General features: G+C 35.7%; 2 protein-coding genes across 3 annotated transcripts in view; one reads left to right on the top strand and one right to left on the bottom strand.

Annotated features, from left to right (window-relative positions):
* Window positions 1-91: 91 nt before the first annotated feature.
* Window positions 92-11,469, bottom strand: LOC127857799 (60S ribosomal protein L7-like). Its single transcript, XM_052394468.1, has 6 exons — window positions 11,403-11,469; window positions 10,798-10,897; window positions 5,538-5,704; window positions 1,668-1,805; window positions 1,080-1,189; window positions 92-359 (listed from the first exon to the last, which is right to left on the bottom strand). Exons 1-6 carry the CDS (start codon window positions 11,411-11,413, stop codon window positions 151-153), a joined length of 735 nt encoding a protein of 244 aa, XP_052250428.1. The 5' UTR covers window positions 11,414-11,469; the 3' UTR covers window positions 92-150.
* A 96-nt stretch (window positions 11,470-11,565) lies between these two features.
* The window catches only part of LOC127857797 (epidermal retinol dehydrogenase 2-like), a 41,403-nt gene continuing 35,621 nt past the window's right edge, over window positions 11,566-17,347 (top strand). For both annotated transcript variants that reach the window (XR_008038638.1, XM_052394467.1), the window contains exon 1: window positions 11,566-12,039. Coding sequence is in view for 1 of the 2 variants with exons in the window: in XM_052394467.1 (XP_052250427.1) it covers window positions 11,732-12,039 (308 nt within the window). In the remaining variant the exon portion in view is untranslated. The remainder of the gene's footprint in view (window positions 12,040-17,347) is intronic.

The raw sequence follows: 17,347 nt of genomic DNA, 5'->3' as shown, positions 1-17,347 counted from the left end.
CTAAAACTGCATCACAATCATATCTGAGTGGTCAAGGGTTAAACTGTTTTCATTTTCCAGCAGAATACTTCACCAAAGAAGCAAGACTAAATTTTAAGTGTTTTTCTTTTTATTTTCCAGCACTGAAGGTCCATGTAAGCATAAATAATCTTAAACCATCCGTCTGAGGAGAGGGTTGATCTGGGTTTCCCGGAGCCCGCAGTCTCCACCATCGTTGAAGTGGTTGTACTTGCGGCGCCAGCCCCCGTTGGGTGTGTTCAGCTTGAAGGGCCACAGGAAGTTGGAGGCGGCCTTGAAATTGGGCCCTACCGTGTAGATCTCATGGATGAGGTCCTCCATACAGATGATGCCGTACTTTCCTGAAAATAGGGACTTCAATTTATTTGAGTCATGTTCTGAGAAAATAGGGGAGTCATGTTCTGAGAAAACAGGGCATAATGCATGTGCGTAAAGTGTCGTCCCAGATTAGCTTGTGCAGTCCGCACAGGCTAATCAGGGAATACACTTTTGGCTTGTATGATAATTTCTGTTTAAAGAGTGACTTTTTAGCAAAAATCTAGTTTAGACGGAAAGTGTCGTCCCTGATTAGCCTGTGCGGACTGCACAGGCTAATCTGGGATGACACTTTACCCACATGCATTAAACCCCCTTTTTCACAGAGCACGGCTCATTTACATTCAAACCTATTTATTTTAGATTGATTGCATCAAATGCCTAAGAATTATTGAAACCCTATTGAGCCCATTTCCTGGGTATAACCAGTACTTGTATGTCATTGAGAGAGATCTCAAGAATGTCCTTCATGCAGATGATGCCATACTTTCCTGCAAATACTACACAGTCTAGTGTACATGTACCTAAGAATAGTCTCTGAGCTCATTTTCACATATAAATTATAATTATCAACAATTTTTGGGGTATACATTTCCATCAAGAAAATGTTACCAAACCGCTTTTTTTCTATTTCGTGGATCTTGGCAGGATTCAATCCTTATTTAGTAGCAAAAGTCTTGATAGATTCTTAATATGGAGATAACAGTATACTCATAGACATACTATGGTAGTGGTGTGTAGCCTACCTAGGACCTTTTCAATGATAGTGTTGTCTGTGAGTGGGATTCTGCGACCTTCCACCTTCCCGTAGCCTCTCTTGTAAATCAGCTCTCTCACACTCTTCAGGTTGGGGTACCTAGCGAGGGAGCAATCAGGCATGGAATGAAGCAAGGTTTATGTTGATACACAAATTCCTGGATTAAGTTATAAGAATACATTATAACATAGTTTGCTTTCACAATTATTATGTGTTTTATCACCTCAAAATGTAATATTAAGGACCAGTCAACTCAATGCCTGTGATAATTGAACATAATGGAGTCATGGGCATGATTTTCAAATCATGGTGACAATAACAATAGTTTAAATATAAAGAGTGACTCCAAAAACAGCCTAGCAACTTTAATTTTTTGGGGGGAGGGGGGATGGGATTGTATAATTTAGAATTGTTCTGGGAAAACTGGCATAAAGTAAAGTGTCTTCCCAGAAAAATGTGTCAACTTTTATGGATTTTTTTGTGTTAAATACTGTTTAGTTGGATAAAGCCAAGTTTTTGTGTAGCAAGGCCTAAAAAACAGCCGCTCCTTAGTTCAACAAGTCAATGCTGTTCTTACCCCCAGGTGATGAAGGGTTCGGCGACTCTCAGCATCATGATGGTGGCCTTGTTCAGCTTCATGAACACGCCGTTGTTGATCTGCCTCAGTCGCAGCAGCTGCATGATCTTCCTGGGCCGTGGGTGCACACCGTTGATACTGCAGAGAGGAGCGAACATTGTCAATCTTGTCTTATAAATACTCTTAAAGCAACTTTTTAAAATCTAATTTTTAAACTTTTTAATACAACTCAACTTTATATTGGGGTAAACTTTATCACAGCAGTGCCTTTACAGGTTTTTTTCTGCTATGTAAATAAAGGCTGTAAAAAGGACTTGATCCCAAGCCGAAATTGTAACAAAACATTGTATATATATTTTTACAAAGAAGTGTCTTATGATTATTATATCTGAATTTTAGTTTATTAACACCTCGCAAAGTATTTAACTATAATTTATATGATTTTTTTGCCCCAAAATGGCCAGGAAAAGGCTCGATGTGTCAATATTTGTTGATAAAACAATCAAGCTTTGGTCCATTTTGTCAATAATTCCCAAATTTGTTATTTTATTCATATAAAAAAACAAAACGATTTGACCAGACTCCTTTTCCCAAAATGGCTAGAAAACCCTGTTTTTCTTGATACTGGGATTGGGGTGGAATTCTGAATCATTGTTACTTTAATTTTTAACTAAAGTCTGAATACTTTCTTATCAGTCTGAATCTTAAAACTTTCTTTGAAAACTTTGGTAAAATAATATAATGAAACGATCTCTCAATCAAATTAATGAGATTCAAAGTAATCAGCTGTAATAATTCGATAGGCAACTTCAAAAAAGGGAGTCAACTGTCTGTTCTGAAATTCCATGAGTTTACAGATTATTTTTCTATAACTACATGTTATTTCTCTGTTCTGTGGACTTAAATACTTTTGGGAATGTCTGCATCGATTGCAAATGTGTGGATATCCCTTAAGCATCAATTCACATTATTTAAACATGCTGTTCTCATTGACTTTTTAATGTTTCAATAATCCTTAACACACTCTGGGAAAACTCCATCTGACTCAGACTCTTTGATGACTCAGACTGTTAGATGAGACTGATTCAGAATATGAATCTGAAATGTGTTAAAACCACACACTTTAAAACGAAATACATGTTGATCAATACAAAGCGCCCTCACAATACTTTTGGGGACGGGGTCCACAGCCCTTAGGAGGGGGAATTTTCGCGGCGTTCCCTTTTTGGGGGATTTTTTTTTACTTACTCTCTCATTATTACATTTGTACATGTTAGCACAAAATTCATTGGATTTTTCATAATTTAGTATGTTTGAAAAGATTAAATTGAAATAGAATTGAGATATAATAATCATGAGATGATAAACATTTTTCTATTAAAAAAGGGGGAATTTTCCCCGCCCAAAAGGGGAAAAAAGTAATTCGGAGACAAATTTGGTAGATTGAGGGCCCTGATACATATAGATGCAATTTGAAAGTGTGTAAAATTGTCATTAAACCTATAGCCTAGTTAGCAAGTAATTAAATATTTTTTTTATTTTAAAACCGAAAGTAGGATTCTATATATATATATACGTCCATTTCGAAAAACGTGATTATCTTTAAGTTTTAAAGCGCAAAAAAGACTGATTTCTACCTTGTAACCACCAGATATATTCTAATTGGCATAGATAATATTAAATCTATAGCCTAGTTTGCAAGTAATTCAATCATAATTTTTTTATTTTAAAACCGAAAGTAGAATTTCTATTTGTTTATGTCCATTTCGACCAATGCGATTATTTCAGTGATTTTTTTTGCCCAAAATTACCGCCGATATTCGGCTGCTTCCCAATTGCAAAAAATGACGTTTTTCCCCAAAAATCTGACCCAAATTTCCCCAAAAATGACAAAATTTTCCCAATTAAGCCAATAAGATTACAATGTCATTAAGCGTTAATTTCTTAAAACGAGTGCCGATCGAGCTTGTCGAGTCTTCGCCAAATGACAACTGACTTATGAATGTTCGCGAATGTAGCCGAATACGATTTTACGTTGCTATCCACACATCACTCTTTATATTGCGGAGGATACCGACGATAGTCGATGTATCCCGATTGTTAACGCCTGTTTTTACACACGTCCAAGATGGCGGCAAGCAGACGAGAAGTTTGCGATGAGCAGCGAAAATAATAAATAACACTAAAATTAACAGCGGATATCACATGATTATTAGGAGATAATTTAATGTGTGTGTCAATTAACGCAAAATACTATGTTTGAAATGAACAACAACAAATATTTATTAGAAATGTTCACAGTGAATGTGCGTCACGGAAATCTGTGTTCGGAAATTGGAGTTCACAAAGTTGAGGAATTTAAGACGAGAACCATTCAAAAAAGGGAAAGAGACAAACATGATTTGATTTATATGTTAGTGGATCTGTGTATATTTAGATTCATATGCATACTCTGCTTCATTATGTTTGTCACGCTGTATAGTTTTGTGAAATAGCATTGAACTGAGGATGTCAATTGTTCAAGATATTAAAAGGTAAACAAATGAAATGTATTATTTTAGCTGCATTTAATACAACATTAACACAGCAAGAACACAAAAGCGTGTTTGTTAATATTTGTTAATGTTTTCACCATATCATATTTTACTTTAAAAAACATTATGAATTAAATTCATATTCTTAAAGAGATTATGATTAAACCATAGCAGGCTTTTTCCGCACTATGCCACGGATCCGAAATTCGGCCCCATTCCCAATGCAAATCTGGTTGTTTTTTTCCCAATTGAAAAAAAAATCCCAATTCCAAAAAAAATAAATATATAAGTTAACCTGATCCGGTATAGAAAATAGAAAGTGTTGCGTAATTAAATTATCTGTTGCCTTGAATTTGTTTTAAAAACTGTAAAATATGTTAATGATTATTTAAGACTTTCCTTATTTTCCTCAAAATCCGGCGCTTCGCACGATTTTTTTCACCTCAAAAAAGGCCAGGCCTTTTTCCCAAATTCAGATTAAAAAACTGCACCTATCTCACATGTTCATAATATTTTGTAAAATTTTAATAATAAGTTATCAAAATAGTCGTTATTTACCAGTTAACAGCTTCTTTGAAATATAAGAAACACTATTTACATGCGATAATTTTTCCCAATTGAGCCAATTTTGCGAATAATTTTTTTCCCAAAATGGGGGTTTTCACGATGCGAAATTCCCAAAATTCTAGTGTGGCGTATTCCCAAAATGGAGCGGAAAAAGCCTGCATAGTAGTACATGTATATAGAAGAATCTATAGATTATTGCAAATTTAATATGCATGTGGAAGGATATTTACTAAACGTTGCAAGAAGACATGAAAGCAACACTTTAAACTATAAAAATGCTGTCAAACATGAACTTAGCAATTTTTATTCTGTTCTTATAATCATATTTATAATGTTTCCCAATTTCATGGTTTATCGCGCTATTTTTCCCAATTTCATGGTTTATCGCGCTTATTTTCCCAATCCAAATGCCACAGGCTGTAACAAAAAAAAATAAAAAAAAATCACTGTATTTTTAAGTTTTAAAGCGCAAAAACAGATGGATTTCTACCTTGTAACACTAAACCCCCATAAATATTCTAATTGGCATAGATAAAATATGTTTCTTAATTATTCCCTAAATTTACTTTTATTTCATGGTGTGGCTCTTAGTAAATAACAGGGAACTTTTGATAGGTTTCCTGTGTTGAAAATGTGATTTAAGAATTAACTAACTGGATTTCAAAACGCTCAAATTTATCATTCAATAGAATGACTTCTGCATGTTTTTTTCTAGTGACATTGTACTTTTGTATATAAATAATAACTAAGAAACAAAGAAGGGCCATACCCTCTGATTCTCATGACGAAGGCAAGTTTGGGTTCAGCTGGAACGTAGATGTTGCCAGACTTCTTGGCCTGTCTGTTGATGTTGATTTCGGCCTTGGCATGGGATCGGTACTCCTTCACGTACTTCTCAGCACGCTTGAAAATCACTCGTCTTTTGTCTTGAAGCTTCTGCAATTTGGACATCAATTTTTACAAGAAAGATTTGTAATGTCATGCTGTTTTATGTTTATACCTTTATGAGGTTGCAGATTTCTCATTAATGAGGCAAATGTTCAATTTAGGCCATCAATAACAAACAATAATATAAACAAAGATTTCTTCTCTCACCCAAAATCTTGTCGCATTTACAAACACTCTCATTGTTCATTTTAACATAGTTGAGTTTAAGATCGCATTTTCGAGTTTATTATGAGGTGCCCTTAAACTCAAAAATGTCCCAAAAAAGTGTACTTTTCATCAATATATTCGCTTACAAGACAGCCCAATCCGAAAAATTATCCTTGATTAACCAGAAGATGCTGTGATATGTGTCAGACAGTAAAACACTTTTGGACAACAGTCAGATCTTGATCATCACATGATTAACCCGTCTGTTTCAGAATGGTTACGAAATGGCCGATATTTTTAAGTGACAAAAACAATATTAAAATGGTTAATTTCAATTTTAACCCAGCCTATGAATTGTCCTTTTATTTGAATTTATTACAGTAACATGTCCAATTAAAAACAGATATCAGTCATGAAAAAAATGCTGCATGCAACTTAGTTTGTGCTAGCCTTCAAAACATAAGTCTAGACATAAAATAGTTTCTTGTCCATTGGTTTGTTGGTTTTTCGCTATTATAATCATATCACAACAGTCCAGATGATTTGTGGATAATTATCATTTGAAGACCACTTGTACTGAGTGCTTCAAAATAAAGTTGTGAAGTTGTCTTTCTTGATGGTATCAAGGACCAAAACATTTGGAAAGTGTCAACATTAACAAGGATGCTGTGATGCAATTGATGTTTTTTTGAGGATAATTATCATGTCCCCATTTACACACGCAACCCGTGATTTTTGCATACATCCCGCATCACCGCCCTCAAAGCAACATGACAAATCGTGGTGATTTCGTGCGACAAGAAAAATTTGGGTGATGTCTCGGTGATTCCACGGTAATCATCGTGCAATTTATCTCTCTGTAAGGCAATCAGCGCGAATCACCGCAAACAGCCGTGATTCACCTTTTTTGCAGAATCGAAGGAGTCAGCAACATGAGAATTGGAAATAGGCATTCTGCAAACTAAGATTTATTGTAAATAACCGGAAAAAAAATATTCGGCCAATTGGGAAATGGCAAAAATGACTTCGCAAACTGGAAACCTGAAATTCTGCGATCCGGTACAAAGATTGCGAAGATCACAGCTTCATTACGTTATCCTTCCATGTAACCAATTTTAATCAGTAAGAAAAATAAATGAAATAATCCAGAGGATTTATTTACATGCTAATGCAGTCAAACTGTTAACAGATATTCACTTTCATTTTTACCTCCGGGCTCGCGCTAGGGGGCGACATAAGCGACTAAGTCGCTTTCTTACGCCAAACGTCGCCTAAAATTTAAGAAATTGTAGATAAAAAGCGACTTCCAGTCTCCCTCTTAGCGAAATTTGTTAACATCCGGTTTTCTCGATGTCAAGGTCTGACTCAATTTTCCAATACACACTGTCGCAGCCCAGAGCGTGTTGCAATTGAGCGACAGGTAATTTGAGGTAAACCCCGCCCCGATTCTCCCAACCTCCGAACTTATCTCATCGGCAATCGATATTGGTCAAGTCAGCATTCAAGTAACATGGTAGCTGGCCAATCAACATTGAGTTCGCTCACACATAATATTGGGTCATTCATGCGCAGACACTGTATACTTGGAAATACACAGTTGATATTGTCGGCTGCCAACACTATAGTGGCCGATGGCAAACGTCGTATTTAAAGATAAGCAAATAAAAAGGAGCCTAACAAAAAAAAAATATTTTTAAGTAGATCACTTTACATTTCTACTGACTATCGATCTGAATTAACAAAAGGATGATAATTAAATAACTAGATCTATGCTGATGATGTTACTCCTTTCTGCCGAAAGTTTGAAATTAAAAGGTGATAATTAAGTTTTGTTACCCACAAACTATGCTATTGTAAAGCCAGGCAGGGGACAAAAATATTTATAAATTGCACTCGTCCTGCAGGACAAGTGCATTAAGATTTTCACTCGTCCTGCAAACACATGCACTTGTCCTTCAAATATGTGTGAAAGAAAGATTGCAAAGGACTGATATGACTAGCAATGTTTCCTAAATCACTGCTAAAATGCTGCTTACTTAGTTATTCATGCCAGCTGATCACAGAAGAAATGTTAACTTACTTTATTTATGAGGAACACAAAATAAATAAATGAAGACAAATTTGTTTTTTCCTTTTTCTAATGCTTGCGTGCTTTCCATTTCGGATGTTTGAACATTGCTCGTGCCCCCTTTAAAGAACGCTCGTATGTGACTTGTCAGACATATTTCATATGAAATTCAGACTGGTTTAAAACCGAACTTCGCAGTAAAATAATTCTTTAGTCAGATGGTTCCCTGTCAACATGGACGCGCAAAGTTTACACCAAAAAGCCAATATTTACTCGGGACACAGTCTCGCATAACAACGCTGTATGAAATTTTCAGTTACGATTTCTGGTTCATTATCGTTCTACTTTCGGAATAGATATGCTTTAAGAAATGATTTTATTTAATGAAAAAGAGTCTTACTGGTCAGAAAATATATATTTTAACATCAGTTTTTTTTCACTCGTCCTGTAGGACGAGAGCTTTAGGGAAATTCACTCGTCCTTTCAAGATTTCACTCATCAATACGAGCGGACGAGTGGAATTTTTGTCCCCTGCCAGGGGTTTTTTTTAGAAAAAGGGGAAGACGCTGGATGCTGGGTAAAAGGGGAAAATCGAGCGCGAAAGAGACATATTTGGGGAAAAAATAAAAACTGTTCATTTCAATGTCTATAACTCACCTACAGACTTCGGGTTTTTTTTTAGAAAAAGAGGCATGTCTCTGACCTTTTTGTTCTTAAACACATGAACAAGTATGATATTAAAGTCAAAGTCCTAAATAAAGTTGCAGGTGTAGATCTAATAATGGGAAATGTTTTCAACTGCGGCCGGGGAATGATGTCAATATTATGATTTCAATTTCATGATGACGATCTAGATCTGCTACAGTATTGGAAGGGAATGGTGCTGCAGCTGCCGATTGTCTACTTTCACTTTTACAATAATCCGACAGTATTAATCGATGTTGATTACATGTACCTCCGAATCCTGCTGGGTTTCAACGGTTTTTGATGATTCATTCTTAAAAAATGCGTCAACGCAATTAATATTTTCCGAGTCCGAACGTTTTATTTTGTTCGTGTATGAACGCCAATTGTGAGACTTTTTCTGTTTTAACGTTTATATCTTGGCTTTCACATAACCCGGATGAAAATTCGACTGGTTTCCGGTAATTAATTGACGAAACACCCTTCTCGCCCAAGACTGGAATCCAGTAAAATAGTCACATGATTAATACGATTAGTTGCCCGGTTTCCGTGACGTAATTTAAGAGCTATATATAGAATCACTGGGATTCCCAGATTTGAGTGTTCGACAGGAGAGAGAGAGAGCGTTGTACATGGTACAAATTGGATAAGTGTCGACTTCCCAAAAGAAAAAAAAACATTTCTTTGAGGGTAAATTATTATATTTTGGTGAAAAATTATATTTTTGGAGGGGAAATGGTATTTTAAGGGGAAAAATTCTGGTAGGGGAAGACGCCGAATATCGGCGTCACTTTCTTAGTAAAAAAACTCCTAAAAGCAATATGTCAATTAAATTGTATATTTATTACGTATTTGCTAGGTTTCCGATTATATTTTTTCGCTGTCAAATGATATGCACAATTTGTTTATTGTGCGTAACGCGTACAATTTTTCAGACTGTTGTTTTCGGATTATAATTATTTTTCGTAGATTATAATTTATTTTCGAAGTTCTTTAAAGAACAAATAGAATGAAGAATACAGATGATGTGATACGGACGGTGTGGTTTATCATATATTGAAATTGCATTCACATGAAATTGCAATTGGAAAGACTATAAAAAATAACAAATAATTTTCATATCTCAAACGTAAATATTGATCTGATCTGACAGTTTTATTAAGCTTATGTTATCTAAGGCTTCATAAACATTTCATCTTTGAAATACTTTAGTCTGTATAATATGATATTTACATCAAAATGGATTCAATATAGAGCTAGTAACATTTTAGTTATTTATCTGTCGTGTCTATTATTACTTGGTTAATTAGAACTGCTGGAAAAATTAAGATACACAAAAGAAATATAATTATGTGTACTACAGTGGTATACTTCAATAATGTGATACACATGTGTGTTGTAACGCCCTACATGCAAACCCTTGTGTCCGAGTCTCTCCACTTCTCCCTAGAGTCTCCTCACTTCTCCCTAAATCAGTGTCCAGGGAGAAGTCACTTCTCCCTAAAATTTGAGCCCAGCGTGAGCCCTGTACCTGTTATCAGAAAGCTCCCGAGAAGCACGTTTTTCACACTGTGTATGACGCAATAAAACATTTTTTGTACATGATCATATTGCATTCAATCTAAATCTAAATTTGCTTGTCTAATGAAAGTTATGTCCCATAATGCACTGTACTCTTTACACTTCTGAAAAATGGCGTAGGCATATGGTTGTGTTTATGAAATTCTTAAACACATTTATCATCAAAAATGTTTAAGATTATTTTTTACGTAAGTGATGTTGTAATTATATTGGATTGTCAGATAAATGTGAACACAAGAAAAGCAGTTTCCAGTTATCGATACGATTCGGTCTATATGCATGAATTGGCGAATCACCGATCTCAGCGGTATGCACTGCAATCACAGCAAATCGTGACAAATCACCACAAAAATAATCTTGCACTCTCGCAACGGCCGAGTCACAAAACACGTGAAATCTGAGTGATTTTCCACTAAAAAATCAAACTGTCCACTGTGACTCAGTGAACTAGGCAAAAATCACGGGTCATGTAGTGTATCTATGAACCAATCAAAATTCCTAAAAATCAACAGATTATTTAATGATTCAATGCGATGAATTGTGCAATTTGTTACTAATGATAGCACTGTCAACAATTACTTTAAAGAACAAGAAATGGAACCTTTTTAGCGAGCAGGTTAGCCTTGGCTTGTTTAGCCCGTCGTTCCTCATTCTGCTTCCTCCTCTTCAGGAGAGTTTCAGGGACCTTTGGCGGCTGTTTGCTGAAAAAGAATAAAAATCTTTGTTCAAAGCAACCCATTTCGACCATTAAGATACATTGGAAATTATTAGTTAGTTGTAAGGATCACTTAAGACGTAGTAATCTTCTAAATGGCAACATAAACCGATGCAGATGTTCTGTGATTAAGTCGCGAAATACTATGACAAAGACGATTTTCATAACCCACATTTTTTTTTCCAAATTAATTATGGCGTTCTGAAATTCAATATGTTGAGCTTCTACTTTTCATTACTGCATAAACATGTTACTTTAAATTCGCAACGGAGGTAATTCCATAAATAGGAGAACTGTCACAAGACTAATACTTTCGGTGTCCATCGTTTCATTGTTATGAATTCCATAAAATTAAAATATTTCTGATAAAAATAATAATAGGATTATGGAGGCAATTTATTGTGGTCTAATATGTAACTTAGATGTGCCCGAACCAACGTTAAGTTTAAGAGATGTAGAACGATACATTGGGCCAATAGCTCTGTACGTACGTGTTCGCCATTTTAGCGATTGGAAAGAGGTAGAAACCGGAAGTTTACAAGTAAAGATATTTTCGAATTTTTCAAAAGCACCAAAATAAAGCAATTGATTGATATTTTATCCCAATAAAGGAATACAAAATTCAATGACATCCACTTAGAATAAAATAATTACTTCGTTGTGAGTAAAATGTTGTTTTAGCAACTATTGACATGTCAGAGTTCAGAGGTCGTAGGTTAAACACAACTCACGTTTTCAGATGTTGAAGCTTCATTTTGATGTAGTCGGTGATGGAAGCGGGGTCGATGATTACTGTCTTGTTTAGCAGAAGTATTATAAAATGGCATACGAAAATGACACACCAACGAGGATATTTATTGAGTGTTTGTGTATGATTTACAATGTTTTAAAGGAACTGTCAGTTTCGATGTACAGATTTTTCGTAAGTTCACCACGGAAATGCATTAGTGGGGAAGTTGTGCTTATAACTGGTAGCGGAGGTGCAATCGGTCGAGCCCTAAGTCTTAGGTTTAGTAAACTCGGTGCTACGTTGGTGTTGTGGGATATAAATGAAAAGAAGAACGAGGAGACTGCATCGCTAATAAAGCAGCAGGGAGGATCATGCTATTCATATACACTGGATATAGGGTAAGTTATCAGTAAGATGAGTACCGTTTCCGTCCGATAATCTCGCGCATTCAAAAATACTGACTGATACCAAATATATCCATTATATAAATTATATATAATGAACTATGCCATTCCATATTAAAACAAGCTTTGCTAGCTTTTTTTCTTGATTTGTGGAGACGACCCGGCTTTCCATTTTTAACTTGGGTATAAAATATCGACACAACTGAGAAAGGTGAAAATATGTCTAAGCTCAACTTGAAATTTGGAAAGCATGACATCATTACATTTTAAAGGGATCTTTTCACGCTTTGGTAAATTGACAAAATTGAAAAAAGTTGTTTCAGTTTCGCAAATTTTCGTTTTAGTTATGATATTTGTGAGGAAACAGTAATACTGAACATTTACCATGGTCTAATAGAGCCATTATATGCATCTTTTGACGATTTTAAAACCTAAAAATTATAAAGCGTTGCAACGCGAAACGAATGAATAATTTGGAGAGTTCTGTTTTTGTCGTTAAATTTTGTGAAACTACGAAGATTGCTTATATAAGGTATAAAATACGTTCATCAAGTGTACTCGGCGGAATAGCTCAGTAGGCTAAAGCGTTTTTACTTCAGGACTCTGGCAGGACTCCAGGGGTCACTGGTTCGAAACCTGGTCCGGGCAATGTTCTTTTCCTTTTTTTAATTTTATTCTTGATTTTTTACTGGAGCTTTTACGATCCAATGTTTACATTTATCGATATAAAGCATTTAATGAATAAGTTAAAAAATGCCAAAATCTGTGAAAAGGCCCCTTTAATATAAATTCTTTTTGGGGAAATGGCATTTTACTCTGAGAAAGAGGACTATATAATGCCCATCTAAAGCCCTGATCAATTTAGATCTACTAAAATCATTTCAAAATAATTCGATCCACTGTCCCGTAATCTCATATTTATTTTACGTAATTACACACCAAAATGTAAACTATGATGTCAAATTATCATGATTTGACTAAATAACATGTCATATTTGTTTTGTTAAAATGGTCAACTTACTTTAACTACAAGTACATGTTCAAATACTGTGTTTCATCTTTTCAAATTTGTGCAAAATGCGCGGCCTCTGGGTGTCGTTGGCGGCGCTTATTACGATGTAATTTGACAAAATTAGTCCTCTGACACAACGTTAGACACATAATCATTTGAAGCACTCGTGAAAATATTGATTCTCTTCCTAAACTGTGGAAATATTTCTTGGTATGACCTCAAAAGTATACCAATTCGAAACTCACACATGCATACGATGAGCCACAGGCAACAGTATCGTAAAAATTACCCCCTCCCCCGGATCCTCACCCACCGACCACATCCCATAGCCCCAGACCGAACTCCCGTCACTATCTTCAATATACATTTGCCCAAGCTTATTTTTACACAAACCAACCAGCAAGGGACCTGGGGTCATGTGGTTGGGTCGGGGAACGGAGAGAGGGCTTAAAAGTTCAAGGTGGGGGTACGGTCCAGGCAGGTGAGTATTTTTATGATACTGCTACTTGTGCAAGTATTTCATGGCATCATATTACAAACAATTGCTTAAAACAACAACAGAAAAAGCTCTATAGAAATAACTGGCTTGCGTACATTTGTGAAGACACTCATCCCGCAAAATGTGTCAAGTTAGACTTGTTTATATGATGACCAATTCAAAACTGTGTTGACGCATTCGCTGTTGCTACCTAGGCATTGTTTCCATTGCGTCATATCAGAAACAGTTGCTTAAAAAACAACAGAAAACGCGCTTTTGAGAAAACACTGACGTAAGTGAAGTTGAGAAGTCACCTATCCCGCAGAAATATACCGAGTACGACTTCTTATGATGAAAATCGAAAATCGTGTTTTCGCACATCGTCTTCGTTATTCGGTTAGAACATGAAACTATACTTAACACTAAAGATTGGCTGTTGCTTTTGTTATATTTCGTCATGTAAAACTTTACATGGCGAAACGCATTGTTGATAATTAACTTGGACGAAATTTTAAATGTTAAGAGTTATAGATAGTTCATGCATGCAACATACTGACAATCAAGCATATTTTGGCAGCGTTGTTTTCTCTCCCCATTGTGGGGATGGGGCATGAACCCCTTGGAACGGTAAACTATCGCGTCGTCTTTACTAAACTTAGAAAATTAAGTTAGGTTGTTCTTTGCTCGGAAATATTATAAAATGGAGAAAAGAAGTGTTTTAACGTCATATTTGATATAGTTCAACTTATAAATGTGGGTATTTCTAAAAGACAATATATTTCATTTTAGATATCTTTAATTCACATTTATTCGAGTAAAAAGTTGAGAGTGGAAATGAAGCTGAATTTCGGCTCCTAATGTGACCGACCCCCACCCCCTACTGTTTTGTACAATTAACATCAAATACGGTACCCCGTCCTTCTTCGTTAGATCGATGTAGAGCGGGTTCTTTGCGTTCGCTATACGAAATGATGCATTCAATAAAAACAGTAGGATGGCGGAATCTGAACTATAAACATTCGAGGTCTTCTAAACACTCACACACACCCGCAAAAAAACACACAAAAACAGCACACAATTACAGATCGATTGCTTTATCACATTCGAATGCATTCGATTTCGAGCCATATGCAACGTCGATTATTGTACATCTGCTTGTTCGGGTGTTTTCGCACATCAGAAAAAAATGTGTTTACATTGATTGCCGACGACATTGAACATATGTTATCACCTGGTCAGTTCCACTATAGTTTGCAGAGTTTTGAAAAAGTAGGTATACGTGTTAATTGGTGTTCGATGCAGAAGTGTGAAGCATTAAATATACATGTATCAACAACGAAAACTACACGTTACTGCATGTCGTTCATATGACATTCGCCGAACTTTTTATGCGATGGATTCGCGACATTATTATCCTAACCGCCTCAGTGCAAAACGTTATTGGCCATCACGCTAGCCGCGACATTGACGATACTATAATGTAACATATTTTGATTGATAATTAAATAAATAATTACAGTAAATGTTGATGATGTTGAATATTTGCAAAACCTTTAAATGAGCCGTGTTCTGAGAAAACTGGGCATAATGCATGTGCGTAAAGCGTCGTCCCAGATTAGCCTGTGCAATCCGCACAGGCTAATCAGGGACGACACTTTCCGCTTGTATGATATTTTTCGTTTAAATGAAGTCTCTTCTTAGCAAAAATCCCATTTAGGCGGACTGCACAGGCTAATCGGGGACGACAATTTACGCACATGCATTGTGTCCAGTTTCCTAAGAACGCGACTCTAATATCTGCTCACGCAAACCTTTAGATCCGGAAATTCTGAGTTTCTGAAAATAAGTTCGTGTCGCATAAAACTGTTTAATATCCCGTCTGAGGCTTTTATTATCGTTATGAAATAGGAAACAGTGCGACCAACGTGTTTTACTGTTTAAGTTTAGATTTAACATATTGTACCCAAGAACGGCATGGTTACAGAATGGCGTGCGTGTTTGCAAGCATTTGACATATTAATAAGAAAAGACAAATTAGGGACGATATTTAGTCTGAACTTTGATGTTAAGGACGCTTGCGTGGTTCATAATATCTATACACGGCAGTTAATCACGGACCCCACCTCTTTTTGAGATATAGTAATAAATGAGCCAAAGCTACTTCCGAGGTGCGCCTAAGGACCGGATGTTTTTAAATTTCACGAATAAATCTACAGGGTGAGTATGTTTTATATGGTGTGTTTTTTCAACACAGTTCGCATCATTTAAAAAATCGGGCAATGTAGCGAGATCCAGCGATAAAACATGCATTCATAAATGCACAGAAGCATGCCATCACAACCCATTTGGAGACGTGAGGATCTTTATAAGTTGTGGCATGGTGTATTTTTTTTAAAGCAAATCGATGTCTTTTGCCTTTGTGACGAGAAAATTTCCGCCCAGTAAATCGGTAACGACATCAAACGATTACTTTGAACATGTACAAGTTGTTGCTTGCACAAAGCATTAGCTTCTTGCCGATCTTCTAGATAATTTTGCATTCTTCCAAAAGAGATGGAGCCAAGGCCAAGGAGGTGACGCTTATAAAGGAGGTGGCGCCACTGCACATGTTCAGCTGTTTTTTAGTTTCATTTTTTATGCAACGGCATCTACTTACTATGTTTTCAGGAATTATATGTGTAAGCTGACTACTTAAATTGTAAACTCTATAACAAAACTTGAGTCTCGTACGTTTTGACATTCATTTCATCCGAATAATACCGGACTGACCCTGAGTTTCGGTGGCGACTCCATACTTTTTGTGTGGTAATTTAGGATTATTGTTCGATTTTGTTTGTAATGCGATCATAATGAAATATAATCGAAACAGTTACGTCTACATAATTATTAAGAAACATGTTTTCAAAGAGATCTTGAAGATTTGTGTCATTGAATATACAATAAAGCTGGAAAGTTACTTCATTATAATAAAGAAGGTTAACGAAAAAATATTTTAGCCCTATTAAGATTCGTTGACCTTTGCATTTTGATGAAATAAGCATTTTGATTTGGAGACAAAACTTGTTTTAAACAGAAGCAACATCATTTAATTAGTTCGTGTATCATCTGTATAATTGAAGATGGAGTTGATGTGATGTGACTTTTTGTGAATATGTTATATAACATGTTTTGGGTATATATTATACAATATGTTTCATTCAGGTTGCTGACTTCTTATTGAGTTGGTGACTTATAAAATTGTATTTAAATACTTACCTTTTTTATAGAATGTGTATACATATAGTTTGTTCTGGGTTGATTTGGGTTAACGTATGTACGTTGAAAAATATAAATAAACATGTAAAAATATCTATCAAATGTAGTCATGTGATGATGTAATTTTTAAACGACTGTTAATTCATGGATTAGCCCCACTTCTCGCCTTAGCGCCACCTCATTGGCATTGACTCCATTGGAAAATTACAAAATGATCTATTAAATGTACAAGAAGCCAAATTGTTATTGTATGCAGTAGCTAGTACATGTTCAATGCAATAGTTTGATGTGGTTAGTGATTTAATTGGGTGGAAATTTGCTAGTCACACAGGCAACATACATCTGTCGGACCGTATTTGGTACAAAAACGAATATGGTACATTTGTACCATATTCGGCCGAATATGGTACAAATGTACCATACTCGGACCGAAGATGGTACAATTTTCGACCGAATATGGTACAAACATTGTACCATATTCGGTTGGAATAAGTTTTTCTATGCTCGCCAAAACGTATTTGGTACATACCAAAAAAACTCATAAAAATGAAAATGGC

The sequence above is a fragment of the Dreissena polymorpha genome, chromosome 14 (assembly GCF_020536995.1).
Source record: "Dreissena polymorpha isolate Duluth1 chromosome 14, UMN_Dpol_1.0, whole genome shotgun sequence".
NCBI lineage: Eukaryota > Metazoa > Mollusca > Bivalvia > Myida > Dreissenidae > Dreissena > Dreissena polymorpha.
Note: the sequence above shows the minus strand (reverse complement) of the source record. Positions and strands in the feature narration are given on the sequence as shown.

Excerpts from the sequence above, each read along its gene's own strand:
- LOC127857799 (XM_052394468.1), bottom strand. Across the intron at positions 5,705-10,797 it reads CTAACCTGCTCGCTAAAAAG|AAGCTTCAAGACAAAAGACG; the intron begins GTTCCATTTCTT and ends TCCAAATTGCAG. Across the intron at positions 1,806-5,537 it reads TTCGTCATGAGAATCAGAGG|TATCAACGGTGTGCACCCAC; the intron begins GTATGGCCCTTC and ends TCCTCTCTGCAG.